The sequence below is a fragment of the Mytilinidion resinicola genome, assembly GCF_010093595.1.
Source record: "Mytilinidion resinicola strain CBS 304.34 unplaced genomic scaffold BDZ99scaffold_2, whole genome shotgun sequence".
NCBI lineage: Eukaryota > Fungi > Ascomycota > Dothideomycetes > Mytilinidiales > Mytilinidiaceae > Mytilinidion > Mytilinidion resinicola.
In genome coordinates this window covers 2,763,140-2,778,490 of record NW_022985438.1, presented here as the reverse complement: position 1 = coordinate 2,778,490, position 15,351 = coordinate 2,763,140, and the positions used below count along the sequence as shown (strand labels likewise).

The following is a 15,351-nucleotide window of genomic DNA, read 5'->3' as shown; positions in this document are numbered from 1 at the left end:
ATTCGGTCTGCTTGCCGTTCCATGTGCAGCCCCAGAGAGGCGATAATCTGCGGTACTGTGTAGACATGGAGATTGAGGCCCCCAGTAAATATCTATCGATGTTGCTGCAAGATGTGCGTGTTAATACTCCGAAGCAGAAGTGCGCCGGCACAACTTGCACCCCCACACGCCTGTGCGCCCAAGTGATAGACTGATAGGCCTTCACCGGCTTCTAGAAACGACGGATGGCGTCTTTGCGTCGCGCGGTATGCATCGGAGTGCTGCCCCTGGCAAGCAAGTCTGCGGCAGATCCGCACATGCCCCTTGTGCGCAGCCTGGAACGTGTCTCGGATCCCCCAACCTCGCGGTAGCCAGCCACCACATCAACCACCTTCCCAAGGCATCTCCATCCACTCCACGCTTGCGCGAACCGCACCAAAGTTGAGACGAGTTTCAGCTAAATGAAGGCGGCAGATCCGGCACTTGTCTGATCTTCCATGCATGGAACACATTGTTTGCTCCTCTTTCAGGCAGCTAACAGAATCGGACCGCTATCATATTGCTGGGCTCAACGCCGCCCGCAGCTCCTCGCTGGGACTGCCACGATGCATACTGTAAGGCTAAGAGCTCTGATCACCTCGACCAGCCACGAGCCGGAGCGGGTTCCCAGAGCGTCGTGGACTTGTGCTGTGGCACGACTCGCAGAACCAGACCGCAATTCTCAAGATAGCACCTCTTCAGCTATGCCTCTAGCACGCCACTTTCCCTCCGATTTGCACCTGGGCAGTCATCGCAAGCTTCGGCATGGGAGAGCGCTTTCAGACAGGCGCGACTGTCTTCCGGCACCGGCGACAGCGTTACCCGCGCCGGTGAGGCATGGCGGCCTCTACTCGAACAATGCGTCAACTCGTTGCTGAAGCACCGTGAAATACGACATGTCGACTGCCGTCTGTCCCGTCATTCCGAAACGACCAAGCCTGTGTGAGCGTCGAGTGGAGGGGGCCGATTCCCAACTGCTTTTGAGGCACTCCGCCGGCCCTTATGTATTGGCAAGACGAGATGCCTTCTCCCCACCAATCCGACGGCGCGCACTCGGCCTCGGCATGTTCGCAGCTCGCCCGCGTGGCAACAGGGGAACAGGGGCACAGCTGTCGAAACGGCCCTGAGTGCATGCCATGCGCCATTCCGCTGCCAGGCGGGCGACAATGCTCGTGGTCAAGGGCCGTTGAACGGCTTCTCTGCTCCTTCGGGACGCATGGAAGCGACTCTGCAGCCCCCGGGGCCGTCCTGGCCCTCCCCCCCCGCATCCGCCCGCCATATTCCCGACTACTGTCTGAGGCCATGCTGATCGCTACCATTGCTCAGACGTCCAGTGCTGCCCCTGCAGCCGAATTTCCTGGCTCCAGTACCACTGATTGGCCTTGTCCGCTGAAATCCACCCCGTGTTGTGCCTTCTATCGCATAACCACGGCCTCACCCTCGTTTAGGCCTGCTCAAGCAGCACCGTCGCGGAGAATTCTCCAGACTGGGTTCGAGGCCCTCAAAGACGAGCGGTAAGAGCAGAATCGATAGTGCCCTAAGGCCCAGGAAGCACTCAACCGTTGCTGTAGGATGAGGGGCAGGGAGTTCATCGAAACATTCTAGAGAAGACCGTGCCTCGCCATCCCACCAGCCCTTGGACTCACAGACCTCACCTTATCCACGCGCGTGGAGGCAGACGTGGCCTGGGGCCTGGCCTGTGTAACTGGTAGATATATCTTCACCCTGACCCACGCCGACCCGAGTAGCAAGAAATACGAAGACCAACTTCCTGCTGCAAAGCACACGCCAGCTGCATCTCAACATACCCTCTCTTATCGTGTCAAAGCCGTGCTTGAAGCGTTCGTTTTCCCTTTGCCTAACCCACCATGCCTGGCGGCATCCACACTCCCCTCTCGGTCCTCCTGGCCTGGCCCAAACCCAACTATGTGGATCCCGTAACAAGAGACTGGACCATTCCCGCTATTTTGATAGTTGCTTTGTCAATAATGACCCTCGTGTTGGCTGCTCGCTTTTGGGCAAGATTTGTCGTACAGAAGAATTCAGGACTTGACGATTGGTTGATTATTGCTGCTCTAGTTAGTCCAACTGAGATGCACTCTCCACTTGAATACATACTAACCCTCCTAGCCGGCCGTATATGGACTCACTATTACCACTTGTCTCGGTAAGTCCGACGTCGTGACTGCAACTTAGCCAAGAGCTTACCAAATCATGCAGGCGCGAGAGTATATGGGTTCCAATATCATTCCTGGGACCATACACCGGAGCTTTCTGTGACAAGTCGTAAGGTAGGGCGCAGATACCAAATTCAGGTTCGCCCATGCTCACAACACTGCAGGTAGTCTTCGCGATTGAACTGCTCTACGTCTTTGCCACTTCCCCGACGAAGGTCTCCATATTGTTTTTTTATCGACGAATGGCAAATGGCAGCATATCCAGGAACTTCATTCTGTTAGTATGGGCCAGCATTGCCTTTGTCATTGTATATGCCGTTATCTTCATTACCGTCCTGCCCCTCACATGCAACCCTGTCAACGCCTTCTGGAATCAATTCGATTTCAGTCCCGGGGGATGGCCAGAGACACACAAATTCCATTGCCACCCGGAGTACAAATCCCTCTTTGCTGGAGCTAGCATTAGCATGGTTCAAGACATAATGGCCGCTGTTCTACCCATCATGCTCCTGTGGAACCTCCAGCTCCCTCGTCGCCAGAAACTTGCAATCTACGGCATCTTTGCCCTCGGCTTAGTGTAAATTCCACCCATAGCATCCTCCATTCGTCCACATATACTAACAAAAGCACCAGAACTACAATCTGCGGCGCAATGCGCATTTACTATTTGCACTGGGTCTACTTCGAAACATACGACATCTCCTGGGAGTGTTTGCCTGGTTGGCTCTGGAGCTGCCTCGAAGCCGACCTCGCTGTCATCTGCGCCTCCGCGCCCGCCCTCAAGGTCTTCTTCCGCCGCTACCTCAACATTTCCACGCGCAGCGGCCGCAGCGGCCACAGCATGGGGTATATCCGGAACCTCGACCAGCCGTCGGACAACTCCCGTTCGCGCAATTGGAGCTCGCCTTCTCAGTCCGCGTCGTCACCACTGCCCTCCGACGGCATCAAAGTGTCAACGGCAATGGGTGTTACTATCGAGGATCGAGGGGACAGTACATCGGACATGGAGGTTGGCTCGACGAGGAGTAGCAAGGAGCTTACGAGCTTGCCGAATGTAGACCATAATAAGACGATGCCGAGTACGCCGAGGGACTCGCGGTTACAGAAGGGGTCGAGAACGATGGTTTTTGCGACATATACGCCGGAGGAGAACGGGGATGCGGAGAGGCAAGAGAGGTCTGGGAGGGGGTGGCGGCGGTAACGGACATCCCTTTTCTGTTGGAAATGATATATAGCTGCCGTCTAATCAAGCTGCGTAATGAAAGAATATTCATGACTTTCGGATTGAAGCTTGTGTGAATGCTCATGATCGGGTGGGTTGATGTAAATGTCCTAGCTCTCACAATGTTCACCTACTCTCTGCTCCCACCTCAAGGAATATTCTTCGCAATTACAAGGGGCACAATCTTTTAAGGCTTATTGTGTACACTTGTAAAGCATTGTTTGAGGTCCTCTGGAGCATCATGATAAGTTGTGAAGCTACAGTTTTGGCAAATCTGAAAGTTCTCTCCGCTACCTCAGACGGTTTCGAATTGCTACTTTATCTTCAAGGAAGACAGTCTAACCCTTTGCAATTCGAAATCATCCCGAAAATGCTATGATGCACTCTTTTTACTCTTGTTAAAGTTCAACCCAGACACCCGGGACAAGGAAAAGGTGGCACTCTCATTCTAGAACAGGCAGTCTCGTGTGTACACCTGTCTGTAACTGCTTGGGGTGCTTCAAAGCATTTCAAGGAGTCTGAAAAAGATTGAAGCTCTACACATTAGGCTATGTGGAAAGCCGTTGAAGCACTTCAAGCAATGGCAGGCAGCTGTACATACGAGAAGAGTGTTTGATGAGTATGCCACTTTGTCAAGGCCTAGCGTGGCAGACTCCTTAAAAAGACTTCCGAAACTCACGGAGTGCGTCTCTCTGTCTGCATCCGCAGGTGAACGTCCAGTGAGACTAAAATCGCAAAAGGGAATATTACAGGGGGGCAGTAGCAATCAAATACGCTGCAGAGTGCGGTGATAGAGTGCCCTACTGGGGAGGAATACTAGCTAAGCCTGTCAGGCCGTTTATAGTTTCGTCTTATCGATTAAACCGTACCACAACTCACCTCACCTCAGCTTCCAGCTCCTGAGCTCCACGACGAGAACACGTTGCACAACAATTGCAGCTCCATCAAACCTTCAACCAGAAGACCCTCCAAACATCCTTCATTCCGAACTACCCCCTCCTACACCATGTCGAAACGCGTCGCCCTCCTCCCGAAGCCCCTCCCGGCCGACGAGGTCAACGTCGGCCAACTCCTCATCCACCCCTTGCACCCCGAACTCGACGGCTTCTTCAGCGAGAAGCAGGCCGCCGCCGTGGATGAGCTGAACGACTATTTCATCCAGTTGCGGTACAAAGATCTCTTCAGCGTCGACACCGAGGGCCGCTTCGCCCAGAACTTCGGCGCCAAGTTCGACCTAGGACAGGTCTACCGCAAGCCCAACCTGCTGAGCGTCAGCGCCGAGCAGATGATCCAGCGCATCTCTAAGCACCCGTACGCTGCCTTTGAGACCGTGTGCTCGGACCCGGACGCACAGGCGTGGATTGCAGAGCTGGCCAAAGAAGAGAAGGCCTGCTACATTGTGCTCGGCATCACGGAATTCAAGAACGCAGTATTCAAGCGCGCGGTGCTGCAAGACGGTGGTGTGAGCAACCGGCTCAAGGAACAACCGATCGAAAAGGGGGCCAAGGTGCCGCGGTCAGTGCGCCGCGACAGCACGCTGGGCTTGGGCACGGAGGCGCATCTGAGTGGCGTGTTCGGAATGGACGTGCGGCGCATCAAGGCCAGGATCTCGCGGGTACAGGAGCCACACACCGTCGAGGACTTGAAGTGGAACTGGATCTACTACAACTTGCCCGGATCGCCGGGCCTGCAGCTGATGATTGGGCTGGGCGAGAGCCTGAAGGCGGAGGAGCTGCGGCTGATGCTGGACCTGAGCGATGAGGAGGTCAAGGGCAATCTTCATGTCATTTCGAACCTGAGTATGGATGCGCTGCAAGCTGCTGCGTCACCGATGTTAAGACCTAGCTCACCTGCACTGCGTGGTAGATCGCCCTCTCCGAATCCGGCCACTATGCGGCTGTGACTGACTCTAGGAACTACGACGAGCCACGAAGAGGTACAAAGAGCTACAGAGAGAGTCGGGAAAGGAGTATGGAAAGGAGCATGGGAAGGGCTATGGGGAACAATTTGTGGCGTGCTAGCGGCTGCAAGGGGGCATAATGGGTGATGTTCTGGGTTTTACGGCGTTCAGGTACTCTCACTCTGGCGAGCATCGAAAGCGTATGGAGCGAACGTTCTATACCCGATGATGCCTTACGAAATCAACCTCTTTCCACTCTTTCCACTCTTGTCAGCTTCATGTCGCGATCAAATTTTTACACTCGATGATACGGTGACGGTGGAAATAATAGGGTATATATAGTGTACGTTGACTGATGATAGGAAGTGATGAAAAGGCAGGAAACCTCACCTAACTGAAGGTGTTTATCACTAATACTTGATTCCATCACATCATTAGCCCCTCGATTCTATTACACCTAAACACGAATTATCGATACAAAAAGAAAAGTAAACTAAGATGCGGAATCGAACCCGCACATCCGCGCAGCAAAAAACTCGGGCCAAAGCCCTACAAAAACCCTTTGCTACAAACAAAGAATTTTTAGTGCTGAATCACCCATAACGTGAACAGAGAATCCGCCACGGAACTATCACACTCAGCCAAGTGAGTCCGATAGCCCCCCGAAGGGGACTCGACTGGCAAAATAATGGGCTATATATAGGTGAGGTGGAGGAGTTGGATTAGATGTCAGCAGGTAGGCTCCGGGTCTTAAACAGAGCACACGAGGAAGATCTATAACATTCTAACTTGCGACTACTTGGTCATCTCTAATGTCTATCCAGCCTTTCGATCGACCGGCCGCCCCTCCTCCCTCCTCCCACCTCCCACCCCACTCTCCTCCCTCTTCCCCCTCTCCCGCCTCCCTTCCATCCCCTTCACCTGCACCCCCCTCACCAACCTCCACACCCTCCACCTCCACCGGCCCCGTCCCCGCACTCATCTCAAACACGGGTGCGCCACCAATCTCCCTCTCCCCCCTGTCCACCTCTTCCCCCTCCTCCACGCCCACACCCGCCTTGTCATAGGCATCCTTCCACTCTCCTACCACTATTTGTGGGGCGTCAACGCACTAACAGGAACCAAGGGCAGCGGCTATATTTCCAATCTGTGTACACCCTGCTGACGCTGTCTAGGGTAGCCTCGCGCGGTTACCAGTCGTCCAAAATACCAAACGTCTCTCTTATTTGGAATGCTCACAATATTATGAGGTTTCTTACGCAGCGGTAAATAAGTGTACAGATGTCTTTGATGAGGGGTTGGGAACCGATGAAATCAGAAAACTCACACCCTCTGGAGAGGGCTTGATTGATCCTAATATAGCTACGAATGAAGGTTTGATCTCACTTTTCTCAAACATGCTTGTCCTTGCTAACACTGTTTCAGCGTTTAGAGTCCTACTACTCACCGCTGACTATACAAATCTGGGGCATAAGTGTGGGCATACGGATATCTCGTTGCTCGGTCTTCGCGCTTGCTCGCTTGATACTACTGTGAGGAGTGCCCCAGCTAGTACATATTTAACCAGTCAAACAGTGGTCTTATTTCCACCACGTAGACACTGCTGACTAGCCATCTATAGAGTGCTAGGTGAAACGTTTAGCCACACAGATATATCGCTGCTCCGACTCCGCTCTTACCCGCTCGACACCACTGTGAGGAGTCCCCCAGCTGGCATGTCTTCGGCCGGCCAAATGATAGCTCCACTTCCACTGCTCAGACACCACTAACTAGCTAATCATACAGTCCTAGGCCATAAGTGCAGGCGCACGGAAGGCTCACTACTCGGGCACCACTCTTGCTTGTTCAACACTATCGTACGGAGTCCTTAGCCAGCACATAGCTAGTTAATTAAAAAGTAGCCCGGTCTCTACCGCATCCTTGGCATCCTCTAAGGACGTAGAAACGATAAATCTATATACCAGCTTAGATAGAGAAGCGTTCGGGTTCCACTCTTGCGCGCTTAACACCACCGTAAGGAGTAGTCCAGCTAGTCGGTGGCCGGTTGGTCAAGAGGTAGCCCAATTCACATCGCATCAGCCCTAACCATCCTGTAGGAAAGTGAAAGCGATGAGCTTAGGCAGTAACTCGGATAGAGTAGCGCCGGGGCTTCCCTTTTGCTTGCTTGATACCACCGTAGGGAGTGTTCTGATATTCCCACTGCTTCAAAGTCGCGCTCTCCTCCAACCCCTCGATTCTCCACAGTGTGACAGTTCTCTCGCCAGACGTCATAGTGCTGTGAACATCCCAGAACTCTGTCGCTAAATCAGCACGTCAATCCTCATACGATGAATATGAAGATAATACGCCGCGGTGCAGCCTTTTTCTTGCTTCAGTGCCCTCAAAAGGGGTTTCTTTACCTTCTAATAGATCCAACGGTCTCGGTTATCTCGGTCTTTACTTTTATACCCAAGTCTCCTAGCGAAAGGAAGGTCGCCTCGTCCTATGTCTTGCCCTAATCCCAGTATTCTCTGCCGGCCATGGGAGCTTTTCGAGCTGCTTCGCGGTCTGGTGCTTGAGCCGTTTCATCGTCGGAAGCCGTCGGGGAGGCCGTGTGTTAGGAAGAATGCTGTATTGGAGGGAGAGTAGTTCTAAGGGGGCGTGTTGAGGGGGATCGGAATGTCTGTTCCTAAAAATTATTGAGAAGTGCATTACTTTTATTAGTTGCTGGTGAGTCGAAGTAGTGCTGGAGGTCTGAGTTTGGGATAATGAGCAAAGCATACACCGCTGGAATCAGATGGGGTTCGTGACATCCGTGGATAGGCGCTGGTTTAGGGTGTGTGGACTGGTACTTCTAGTCTCTATATTCTTTATTGGTCGTGAGGCGTCTCCACAAGTTTACTGTATTTGCAGCAGTACTACAAGAGCCGCAGGATTCAGAGCGGATAGTCTTTGTTCTACTAAAGCTGTGTCATGTATCTGAAGAGAAGGAAGAGGAGGCCGTTACGGCGCACCCAGCGTCCAGCCACGTGAATAGACTGAACAGTCCACAGCCGCTCATGATAGAAGGCCGACGGCCCGACAGTAGCCACCAGAAGCGTCAGTTCACCTATGTTAACCCACGACATCTGGCTCCATCACCTGCACTACGACAACCTTCTGCATCACAACAACCTCGTTTCACACCTCTACAACACACTTCTCTCACACTTGTTCCAACATGTCCGGACAAGAACCCACCACCGACGAGAGATTGAGAGCTCGTATGACCGAGATGCGGGCGGAAATAGCAAGCTCCCCAGAAGCGCAAGAACAACTGCAGAGGATGACCAGCGAGCACATCGCCACTATCACAGGCAACGCCGCGGCAGCTGGCTCATCGGGTGCCGCTGCCCTGGAGGGCACTGTCTTGGGCAACGCGGCCGACTCGAGTACAACTCCCCTTCTTTCACTGCACCGAAACCCCGATCTAACTCCAACTCTTACAGTCGTCAATTATCCGCACCTAGCCCAGGCCCTGGCGGTGCAGGTTCCTGCCACCCAGGACACGTACACGCTGAGAGCTAGTACGAGCACCAATGTCTTCTTGGACAGCACGGTAGCCCTCATTGCGGTCGCTCCGCAGAAGGTGGTGATGGTGGCTCAGCCCGGCTGGTCGATCATCCTTATCGTGACTAGCGACGACACCTACTCCCCTGTCGTCGTCCCTAACTCTTCGCTCTTGAGGGTTCCTGTTGCTTCTGGCTCCGGCCAAGGTGTCAACAACAACGCTCAGCCTCAGCCTCAGCCTCAGCCTCAGGCCTCGGGATCAGGTGGGGTGGGCGCGGAGACAGCGAGCGGTAGAGAAGATAGTCTTCATCCTGAAGATGGCACCACTGGAGGAGGTCCAGCCAGCGGCGGAGCAACTGCTGCTCACACCGAGGATGTCGTGGAGGTTCCAGAGGGCGGTGCTCTCACTGCCATTCACCCCGAGAACGACGACGAAGAGGAGGGACTGTAGGGTAGTTCCACACTCTAGGATTCGACCAAGTAAATGCTACCAATGTCCCAGAGCCTCCAAATCAACCTATTGCTTACTCTGCTCTAGGACCTGTCTAACACCGTCCGAACGCCCCCAGCACATTCTCATTTTCTCGCCTCAACGTCATGTTCACTAGACGCTGGATCGGACTGTGGGATAGAGGATTGGAAGATGGATCGAGATCTTGGTTACGAAAAAAGACGGAGCTGAAATGGACGGTCTGATGAGGCGACTTGGGGAAGACAGTAGAATCCACAACCTCACCAGTAGTCAATATACACTCATCTGCCACTGTCCGGCATACCCTAACCCATCACAAAAAATCCCACCATGAACCAATGCAGACGTCGTGGAATGAAGCATAGTGCAGTGCATTAGATATCAAGAAGTCCTGACGTCGCTAACTAAATGCGGGGAACCACCACCACTGCCCCGCAACCTGCCTTTCTTGCCTATTCCGGAAGGTCAGGCCCCCAGGGTAAGCTTCCACAGATCTTCGGACAACCGAGTCTGATTGGAGAACAAGAGAGCTTGAATAAGAGCCAGATGTGGTATAAGGATTGCGGCAACCCCACCTTTGGACCCGATATCGCGTCACCTAGCGGCGCATGAGCAACGAACGGAAGCGCGGCAGGGAGGGGTGGTGTTTATTAAAGGTGTTGTTTGCCTGGTTATTTGGTGTTTGACGTGTACTCCTACAAACAAACCATAGCAAACTTTCAGTTACTACAGTAGTCGTTCATAAGTCGTCAAGTCGCCAACCTCCTCAACATCAACTCGAGAATCGCCACCCGTTGCCATCACATCCAAGATGGACCCACCACCGCGAAAGATAGATCTGAGCGGGACGCCGCGTGAGGTGAGTGCTCCATCAACAATTTCGACGTAGTAGTGCTGAAACCATGATCCCCAGATCGGCCTCACCCACGGCGCCCTCCTCGCGACCGAAATCCGCCGCCAGATCTCCACCTACGACGCTATGTTCCAGCAAACCTCAGCGCTCGACTGGCCCGCTGTGCGCGACGTCGCCCGCGAGTACCGCCCCACCATCGAGCGCCTCACGCCCGACATCTACGCCGAAATGGTGGGCATCGCCGACGGCGCCGGCCTCGACATCCTCGATATCGTCGCGCTGAACTGCCGCAGCGAGATCGCGTTGGGGTTGTTTTCGGACGGGTGCTCGAGTCTAGGGTGGAAGTTGCACGGGGATGGGGGGACGGTGTTGGCGCAGAATTGGGATTGGACGAAGAGGGTCAAGCCGAATTTGGTCATGATGTCGATTAAGCAGGTGGACAAGCCGACGGTTTATATGATTACTGAGGTATGTTGAGCGGTTGTTCGATTGGAGGTGTTGGAGGTTGACCTGTCTAGGCTGGTATTGTTGGGAAGATTGGCTTCAACTCGCTGTCCGTGGGTACGTTGTTGAACGCTGTGCGAGCTCGTCCAACGATTCCGTCGAAAATCCCGATTCATGTGGCGCTTCGAGTCTGTCTGAACTCTGTCTCGGCTGCTACGGCTATCGCAGAGTTGGAGGCGTTGGGAGGGGTGGCAAGCTCGCAGCACATCCTCATCGCGGACCGTGATGGTCCAATTGGGTTGGAGGTGTCGCCAAATGGCAGTGTTCACCTCAAACCAGACAGCAACGGCATTGTGGTTCACACGAACCACTTCATCGAAAATCGCTTGGTCGACGAGCGGCCGTGGCTTGCGGGATCGCCTATTCGCCTGGAGAGAATGAAGAAACTCACGGGCGAGCTGGTCTCGAGTGGAGAGGCTCCCAAAGGTGAGGTGCTAAGACAGAAGGTGTTCTCTGACACGTTCAACGCGCCACAAGCTATCTGCTGTAAAGAAGACCCGTCGAGGCCTTTGCCAACGCGGAGTAGCACTCTGTTTTGCATTGTCATGAACTTCGCGAAGGGCACAAAGCCAAGCGCTGAGCTGGTATGGGGTATGCCGGGTAGTGGAAATGAGGGTGGGGTGTTGAGTATGCCATGGTAAACGGCGGTCGCAAGCTGAAAGTTTGACGCGTGGAGGCCGCGAGATGAGATGACGCGGACGCTAGTTTGTTTCTATCCTTCACTACCCAACACTGAAAATAAAATCAATAGCAGAAACTTAGATCAGTGGTAGTCATCTCGAATATTTGATATTGTGCTGAGTGACCTCCACGTAATGAAGAAATGTGGCCGGCTCCAAGAAGATTACCTTTCAGTTGTCAAGGTCGCGGAATAGTCGCCTCCCAAGCCACGCTGCCTCCTTCGACAGCTCCTGAGAACCAACTACCAAGCTTGAGCTCTTCGAGGTCAGCGTCAAAGCTGAACTGCTTCCCTCGAGGCACGTTGGGGTCTATCACCCTCGGTTCTACCGCCACGCCCTCAACATTCTTGCTCTTCCACCACTTAGCAATCTCCGCGCTGATGTCGACCTCTAGAACAAAAGGACTGTTCGCCTGTAGTACTACTGCGACTTGAAAGTCCAATGGTAATCCCGCTTTGCTGTCTTCGTTCTCGGCCATTGTCCAAATGCATTTCGACCGTGGAGTCCCTCTGGCGGAGCCCTCAATTCGCATATAGTGATCTACGATGCGATCGTGGGACTTCTCAGCCGACGGTGTGATGGAGAAGTAGCCACCCGGGGCCTGGAGCGGTGCCGATAGTCCAAAAGTCCAATGTGATTCGCCTTTGCTATACCCGCCGTAGGCAGTCCGAGGTGCGTGAAACGCGACAACCGGGGTACCGTCTTTCTTGACCTTGGAAGTTCTGGGAGGCGTGAAACTGCAGGACAGTCGTGCGTTCCTGAAGCGATGGCTGAGCGCAGGATGAAATGTGAATTGGAGGATGACAAGGCAAGCTGGGCTCCTGTTGCCATATTTGTGGGCTGGTTGGATAGTTGTGATCTCGCAGGATATGTAACAAGATGATACTTCGATTTCAAAGAGAGGATCGTCCCAGTCTCTGTCCACAGCCGGGCGTGTAGCAGTAGGGGTGACATGTCGGCTCATGGGAATGGGAAGAGAGTAGGAAATCGAATTTGGCACTCCCTCTGGGGCATCCGCAGAAATAGGCTCTACAATAATTTCGTCCGAGTATGGAATCGTGAACTCCTTGTCGTTGTTCTCGATGATATCGACATCGGTTTCAACGTCCCTATCTTCATCCTCAGTCGAAGTTGGCTTGCCGTCATCTTTGAAGTGGATTTCGAACGGTTCCAATTTAGGACCTGGATTTCCCTCGTGATGTTTACTGGGATAAAAGAACCACATATAAGTGACAAACGCAATGAGGAGTGAAACGAGAGTAGCGGAGACAGTCGGCGCAGCAGGATGCCGCATTTTGGGGTTAGGAAAGCGGACAGCGCAAGGTTCGTGGTCGACATAAGAAGAACGCCAGCACTATCAAAAGACAACTCTGCACCCTTATGAGGATTTTGGTGTTTTCCAAATGCAATTGCAAGGAGCAGGGCTCAAGATATCGAGGTCTTCGCAGAATTACGTCATCACCGCTGACCGCTTCTACATGCAGATCGTGCTCTTTGCTTTTGTTCGTCTCTGCACATGATCATCTCTAGTAGGACTATCAACAATGTACTTCTCTCGAAGCTCTTCGTCTTTACGATTTGACAATCACATCATAATTCTACTTGGCTCACTCATACAAGTCACGTGCCGTGCGAAGAAGCCATACAAGTTGAACACCAGTCTTTCACAGCGAAACTTGGTAAATCTCTTCCCAACCCCGGTGCGCCTGATTTCTCTATTATGGTCATGTACATTGGTATTAGAAGCGTTTGAATAAAGTGCATCGCGACCTTAAAAAACGGAGGCTAATAAGGAGATAACTTCGACCAAAAGGAAAACAGAGAACAGCATGAACAGAAACTCGTGAAGAACAAAAGACCATTCATCTACTGAAAGTACCCGGAGCCACCGAACAAATCTTAACATCCATAGCCTCGAGGCAGGTAAGGGCTACCGGGCTCTTCTTGAACGCCACCACGTACGGCTGCTTAAAATGAAACTCGAACGCCGCCTGATCTTTAAACCTACACAGCATCAAAATTAATTATATGCAGAGTAGCAACGACTTGAGGGTTGCTCACCTTTCGACGAGAATGAATGTGTCGGTGTCGTCGTGCCACATTACATCCACCCCAAGGCACCCAGCCTCCTGTTCTTCGACTTCCACAGCCATATCAGTGATGATCTTTAGGACCTGCGCGAGCCTAGTCAGTCCCGAGATAAGAGATGCGGATTGCAATCTGTCAACACTCACATCGTCCTTCTTCCCGTCCATCGGCGTCAGTGTCGTGACTAATTGGACTGCCTTCGACATTTTGGCTTTTGGCGGTGGTCAATGCGGGTGCGGGAAGGACCCAATGCTTCGTATCGCGCCCTGACCGTTCAATGAAAGTTAGATCGATGTCGCTCTAGCTTTGGAGATCCGGATCGGCCACAACATAGAACAAATTTCAGCAAACAGACTCTCGTGTCCTACTTATAATGGGTTTTATTGAGCTGGCCGCGAGGAAAGAGTGAGAAGTCAGGCGGTTCTCCGCATGGACTTTCTGCTAAACGATATTCCCCTGCGTCTGGGGAGTGGGGTCTGTCGGCTGCGAGTCATTGTGCTAGCGCGGTCGGGACGGGGCTAGAAACGGGGTTGCGCGTCGCGTATGTAGAGAATCCTGGGAGGGGAACATCTTTAAGCTTTTCGCTATGCTGCATCTGTTTTTCTTTGCGGGTCTAGACGGATGGCATACGAAGCGGTAGGTATTGTACGTACCGCTGGCTTCGTTCGATAGATGCGGATTAGAGTAGAGTAGTACTCCAAGGCGAAGCTAATTCTACGTACTCCTCTAGATGAGAGCAGTTGGAAAGGAAGACGGTGAGGTCTCTGATCGGTCCAGTGGTCATGCGGGTTTGCCGTTTCTTATCCCATTCACATGCATATGCATGAGGGAAAACTGTTGCGTCAGCACTTACCCTGTCATACGGGCACCGGGAACCGAGCCGATCCCTGCATCTGGGTTCACAGGTACTATAATTTGGAGTCCATCGGGAAAAGGTCGGAGACTAAACAAGCAAGGATATTTGTGGCGGGGAAAGGTTGTGATTGGGAATTATATAGCGATGTAGAAGTAAGGGAACACGACAATGAAAGCTCGACCTTTTGAGGATCTGAATGGACGAGAAAACGCCAGACGCCCTATCCCGACCCAACACGAGGACCAAGTCATCTCGAGAACCCGTCAATTCGCTCGTGTATTTTCAAATCCATTGACTCAAAGGACTCTGCGCGAGTTCCTTCTTTGAAAGCGGTAAGATATGGCTGCTTGAGATGGAAGTTGAGGGCCGTTCGGTCCTTGAACCTTTGAAAAGAGATATCAGTGAAAGTCTAAAGCTATAGAAGCTCGTGAGAGTCGGATTTAGAACCTACATGCTGTGTATGACGAATTGCTCGATGTCGTCGTCGTAAAGAAGCTCGAATATGAGACAGTCGGGCTCGTTCTCTTTGACGAGTTTGACTAAGGCTTGTAGTTCGTTTCGAAGCTGATTGAAGAAAGTTAGCCTGTTTTACTGTGAAGAAGACCCATGCAGCTGGGTCTCCCTACACGGATTCGGATGTCTCTGCATATCCGGGGTGGTCAGCCTTACGTAGTCGTCTTTGCCATCTGTTGGGACGAAGTATCCGAGCACCGAGATCATGTTCGCGGCAATTGGCTTCCAATACACGTTGGGATAGGACGGTAGTTGTGTGTAGCACGGGTAGGCTCTATGTAATGTTGTGGCACGGCAGCTTTTGTAGACTCCTCGACCTCCCGAGGTCGGGCCCCGCTCTTTGTACCCCGCTTTGCCTTCGACGTTGGCCTTGCGAAACTTACTCGGGAGTGGCATATGGCGTTGAGGCGATTGAATCATGGTCTAGCGTGCATAGCTGCATCGGACTGCAGTGTGCAGGGAGACATGTGTGAAATGGCTTACAGGTCGCGAATGACGACAAGGATCAGGAAAGTCAGAATTGACGTGCAGATTTCAGGC

General features: G+C 52.7%; 8 protein-coding genes across 8 annotated transcripts; 5 read left to right on the top strand and 3 right to left on the bottom strand.

Annotated features, from left to right (window-relative positions):
• Window positions 1-732: 732 nt before the first annotated feature.
• Window positions 733-1,739, top strand: BDZ99DRAFT_139797 (uncharacterized protein). Its single transcript, XM_033712679.1, has one exon. It carries the CDS (start codon window positions 1,021-1,023, stop codon window positions 1,534-1,536), a length of 516 nt encoding a protein of 171 aa, XP_033583562.1. The 5' UTR covers window positions 733-1,020; the 3' UTR covers window positions 1,537-1,739.
• A 147-nt stretch (window positions 1,740-1,886) lies between these two features.
• On the top strand, window positions 1,887-3,396 carry BDZ99DRAFT_515181 (uncharacterized protein; the record flags this gene model as incomplete). The annotated part of the gene is made up of 5 exons (XM_033724947.1): window positions 1,887-2,096; window positions 2,149-2,185; window positions 2,239-2,309; window positions 2,360-2,772; window positions 2,829-3,396. 5 exons carry the CDS (start codon window positions 1,887-1,889, stop codon window positions 3,394-3,396), a joined length of 1,299 nt encoding a protein of 432 aa, XP_033583561.1.
• An 899-nt stretch (window positions 3,397-4,295) lies between these two features.
• On the top strand, window positions 4,296-5,815 carry BDZ99DRAFT_458452 (uncharacterized protein). The gene has a single exon (XM_033718915.1). The coding sequence runs from the start codon at window positions 4,424-4,426 to the stop codon at window positions 5,318-5,320; it is 897 nt and encodes a 298-aa protein (XP_033583560.1). The 5' UTR covers window positions 4,296-4,423; the 3' UTR covers window positions 5,321-5,815.
• A 2,701-nt stretch (window positions 5,816-8,516) lies between these two features.
• BDZ99DRAFT_515179 (uncharacterized protein) lies at window positions 8,517-9,296 on the top strand (the record flags this gene model as incomplete). The annotated part of the gene is made up of 1 exon (XM_033724946.1): window positions 8,517-9,296. One exon carries the CDS (start codon window positions 8,517-8,519, stop codon window positions 9,294-9,296), a length of 780 nt encoding a protein of 259 aa, XP_033583559.1.
• Window positions 9,297-9,923: 627 nt separating this feature from the next.
• On the top strand, window positions 9,924-11,457 carry BDZ99DRAFT_458449 (putative acyl-CoA:6-aminopenicillanic-acid-acyltransferase). The gene is made up of 3 exons (XM_033718914.1): window positions 9,924-10,176; window positions 10,231-10,638; window positions 10,689-11,457. The coding sequence occupies exons 1-3, from the start codon at window positions 10,129-10,131 to the stop codon at window positions 11,313-11,315; spliced, it is 1,083 nt and encodes a 360-aa protein (XP_033583558.1). The 5' UTR covers window positions 9,924-10,128; the 3' UTR covers window positions 11,316-11,457.
• On the bottom strand, window positions 11,424-12,753 carry BDZ99DRAFT_139752 (uncharacterized protein). The gene has a single exon (XM_033712678.1). It carries the CDS (start codon window positions 12,646-12,648, stop codon window positions 11,533-11,535), a length of 1,116 nt encoding a protein of 371 aa, XP_033583557.1. The 5' UTR covers window positions 12,649-12,753; the 3' UTR covers window positions 11,424-11,532.
• Window positions 12,754-13,163: 410 nt separating this feature from the next.
• Window positions 13,164-13,910, bottom strand: BDZ99DRAFT_139635 (uncharacterized protein). Its single transcript, XM_033712677.1, has 3 exons — window positions 13,589-13,910; window positions 13,416-13,528; window positions 13,164-13,358 (listed from the first exon to the last, which is right to left on the bottom strand). Exons 1-3 carry the CDS (start codon window positions 13,646-13,648, stop codon window positions 13,217-13,219), a joined length of 315 nt encoding a protein of 104 aa, XP_033583556.1. The 5' UTR covers window positions 13,649-13,910; the 3' UTR covers window positions 13,164-13,216.
• Window positions 13,911-14,305: 395 nt separating this feature from the next.
• Window positions 14,306-15,295, bottom strand: BDZ99DRAFT_458445 (uncharacterized protein). The gene is made up of 3 exons (XM_033718913.1): window positions 14,968-15,295; window positions 14,750-14,862; window positions 14,306-14,681 (listed from the first exon to the last, which is right to left on the bottom strand). The coding sequence occupies exons 1-3, from the start codon at window positions 15,229-15,231 to the stop codon at window positions 14,546-14,548; spliced, it is 513 nt and encodes a 170-aa protein (XP_033583555.1). The 5' UTR covers window positions 15,232-15,295; the 3' UTR covers window positions 14,306-14,545.
• Between the last annotated feature and the right edge of the window lie 56 nt (window positions 15,296-15,351).

Bases quoted from the DNA above. Each gene is read 5' to 3' on its own strand.
- BDZ99DRAFT_139797 (XM_033712679.1), top strand. From the start codon at position 1,021: ATGTATTGGCAAGACGAGATGCCTTCTCCCCACCAATCCGACGGCGCG.
- BDZ99DRAFT_458452 (XM_033718915.1), top strand. From the start codon at position 4,424: ATGTCGAAACGCGTCGCCCTCCTCCCGAAGCCCCTCCCGGCCGACGAG.
- BDZ99DRAFT_458449 (XM_033718914.1), top strand. From the start codon at position 10,129: ATGGACCCACCACCGCGAAAGATAGATCTGAGCGGGACGCCGCGTGAG. The intron at 10,177-10,230 runs GTGAGTGCTCCA...CATGATCCCCAG, and splicing joins TGAGCGGGACGCCGCGTGAG to ATCGGCCTCACCCACGGCGC. The intron at 10,639-10,688 runs GTATGTTGAGCG...TGACCTGTCTAG, and splicing joins CGGTTTATATGATTACTGAG to GCTGGTATTGTTGGGAAGAT.
- BDZ99DRAFT_139752 (XM_033712678.1), bottom strand. From the start codon at position 12,648: ATGCGGCATCCTGCTGCGCCGACTGTCTCCGCTACTCTCGTTTCACTC.
- BDZ99DRAFT_139635 (XM_033712677.1), bottom strand. From the start codon at position 13,648: ATGTCGAAGGCAGTCCAATTAGTCACGACACTGACGCCGATGGACGGG. The intron at 13,529-13,588 runs GTGAGTGTTGAC...AGGCTCGCGCAG, and splicing joins TGGACGGGAAGAAGGACGAT to GTCCTAAAGATCATCACTGA. The intron at 13,359-13,415 runs GTGAGCAACCCT...GATGCTGTGTAG, and splicing joins ACATTCATTCTCGTCGAAAG to GTTTAAAGATCAGGCGGCGT.
- BDZ99DRAFT_458445 (XM_033718913.1), bottom strand. From the start codon at position 15,231: ATGATTCAATCGCCTCAACGCCATATGCCACTCCCGAGTAAGTTTCGC. The intron at 14,863-14,967 runs GTAAGGCTGACC...TTCTTCAATCAG, and splicing joins CAGATGGCAAAGACGACTAC to CTTCGAAACGAACTACAAGC. The intron at 14,682-14,749 runs GTAGGTTCTAAA...CTCTTTTCAAAG, and splicing joins CAATTCGTCATACACAGCAT to GTTCAAGGACCGAACGGCCC.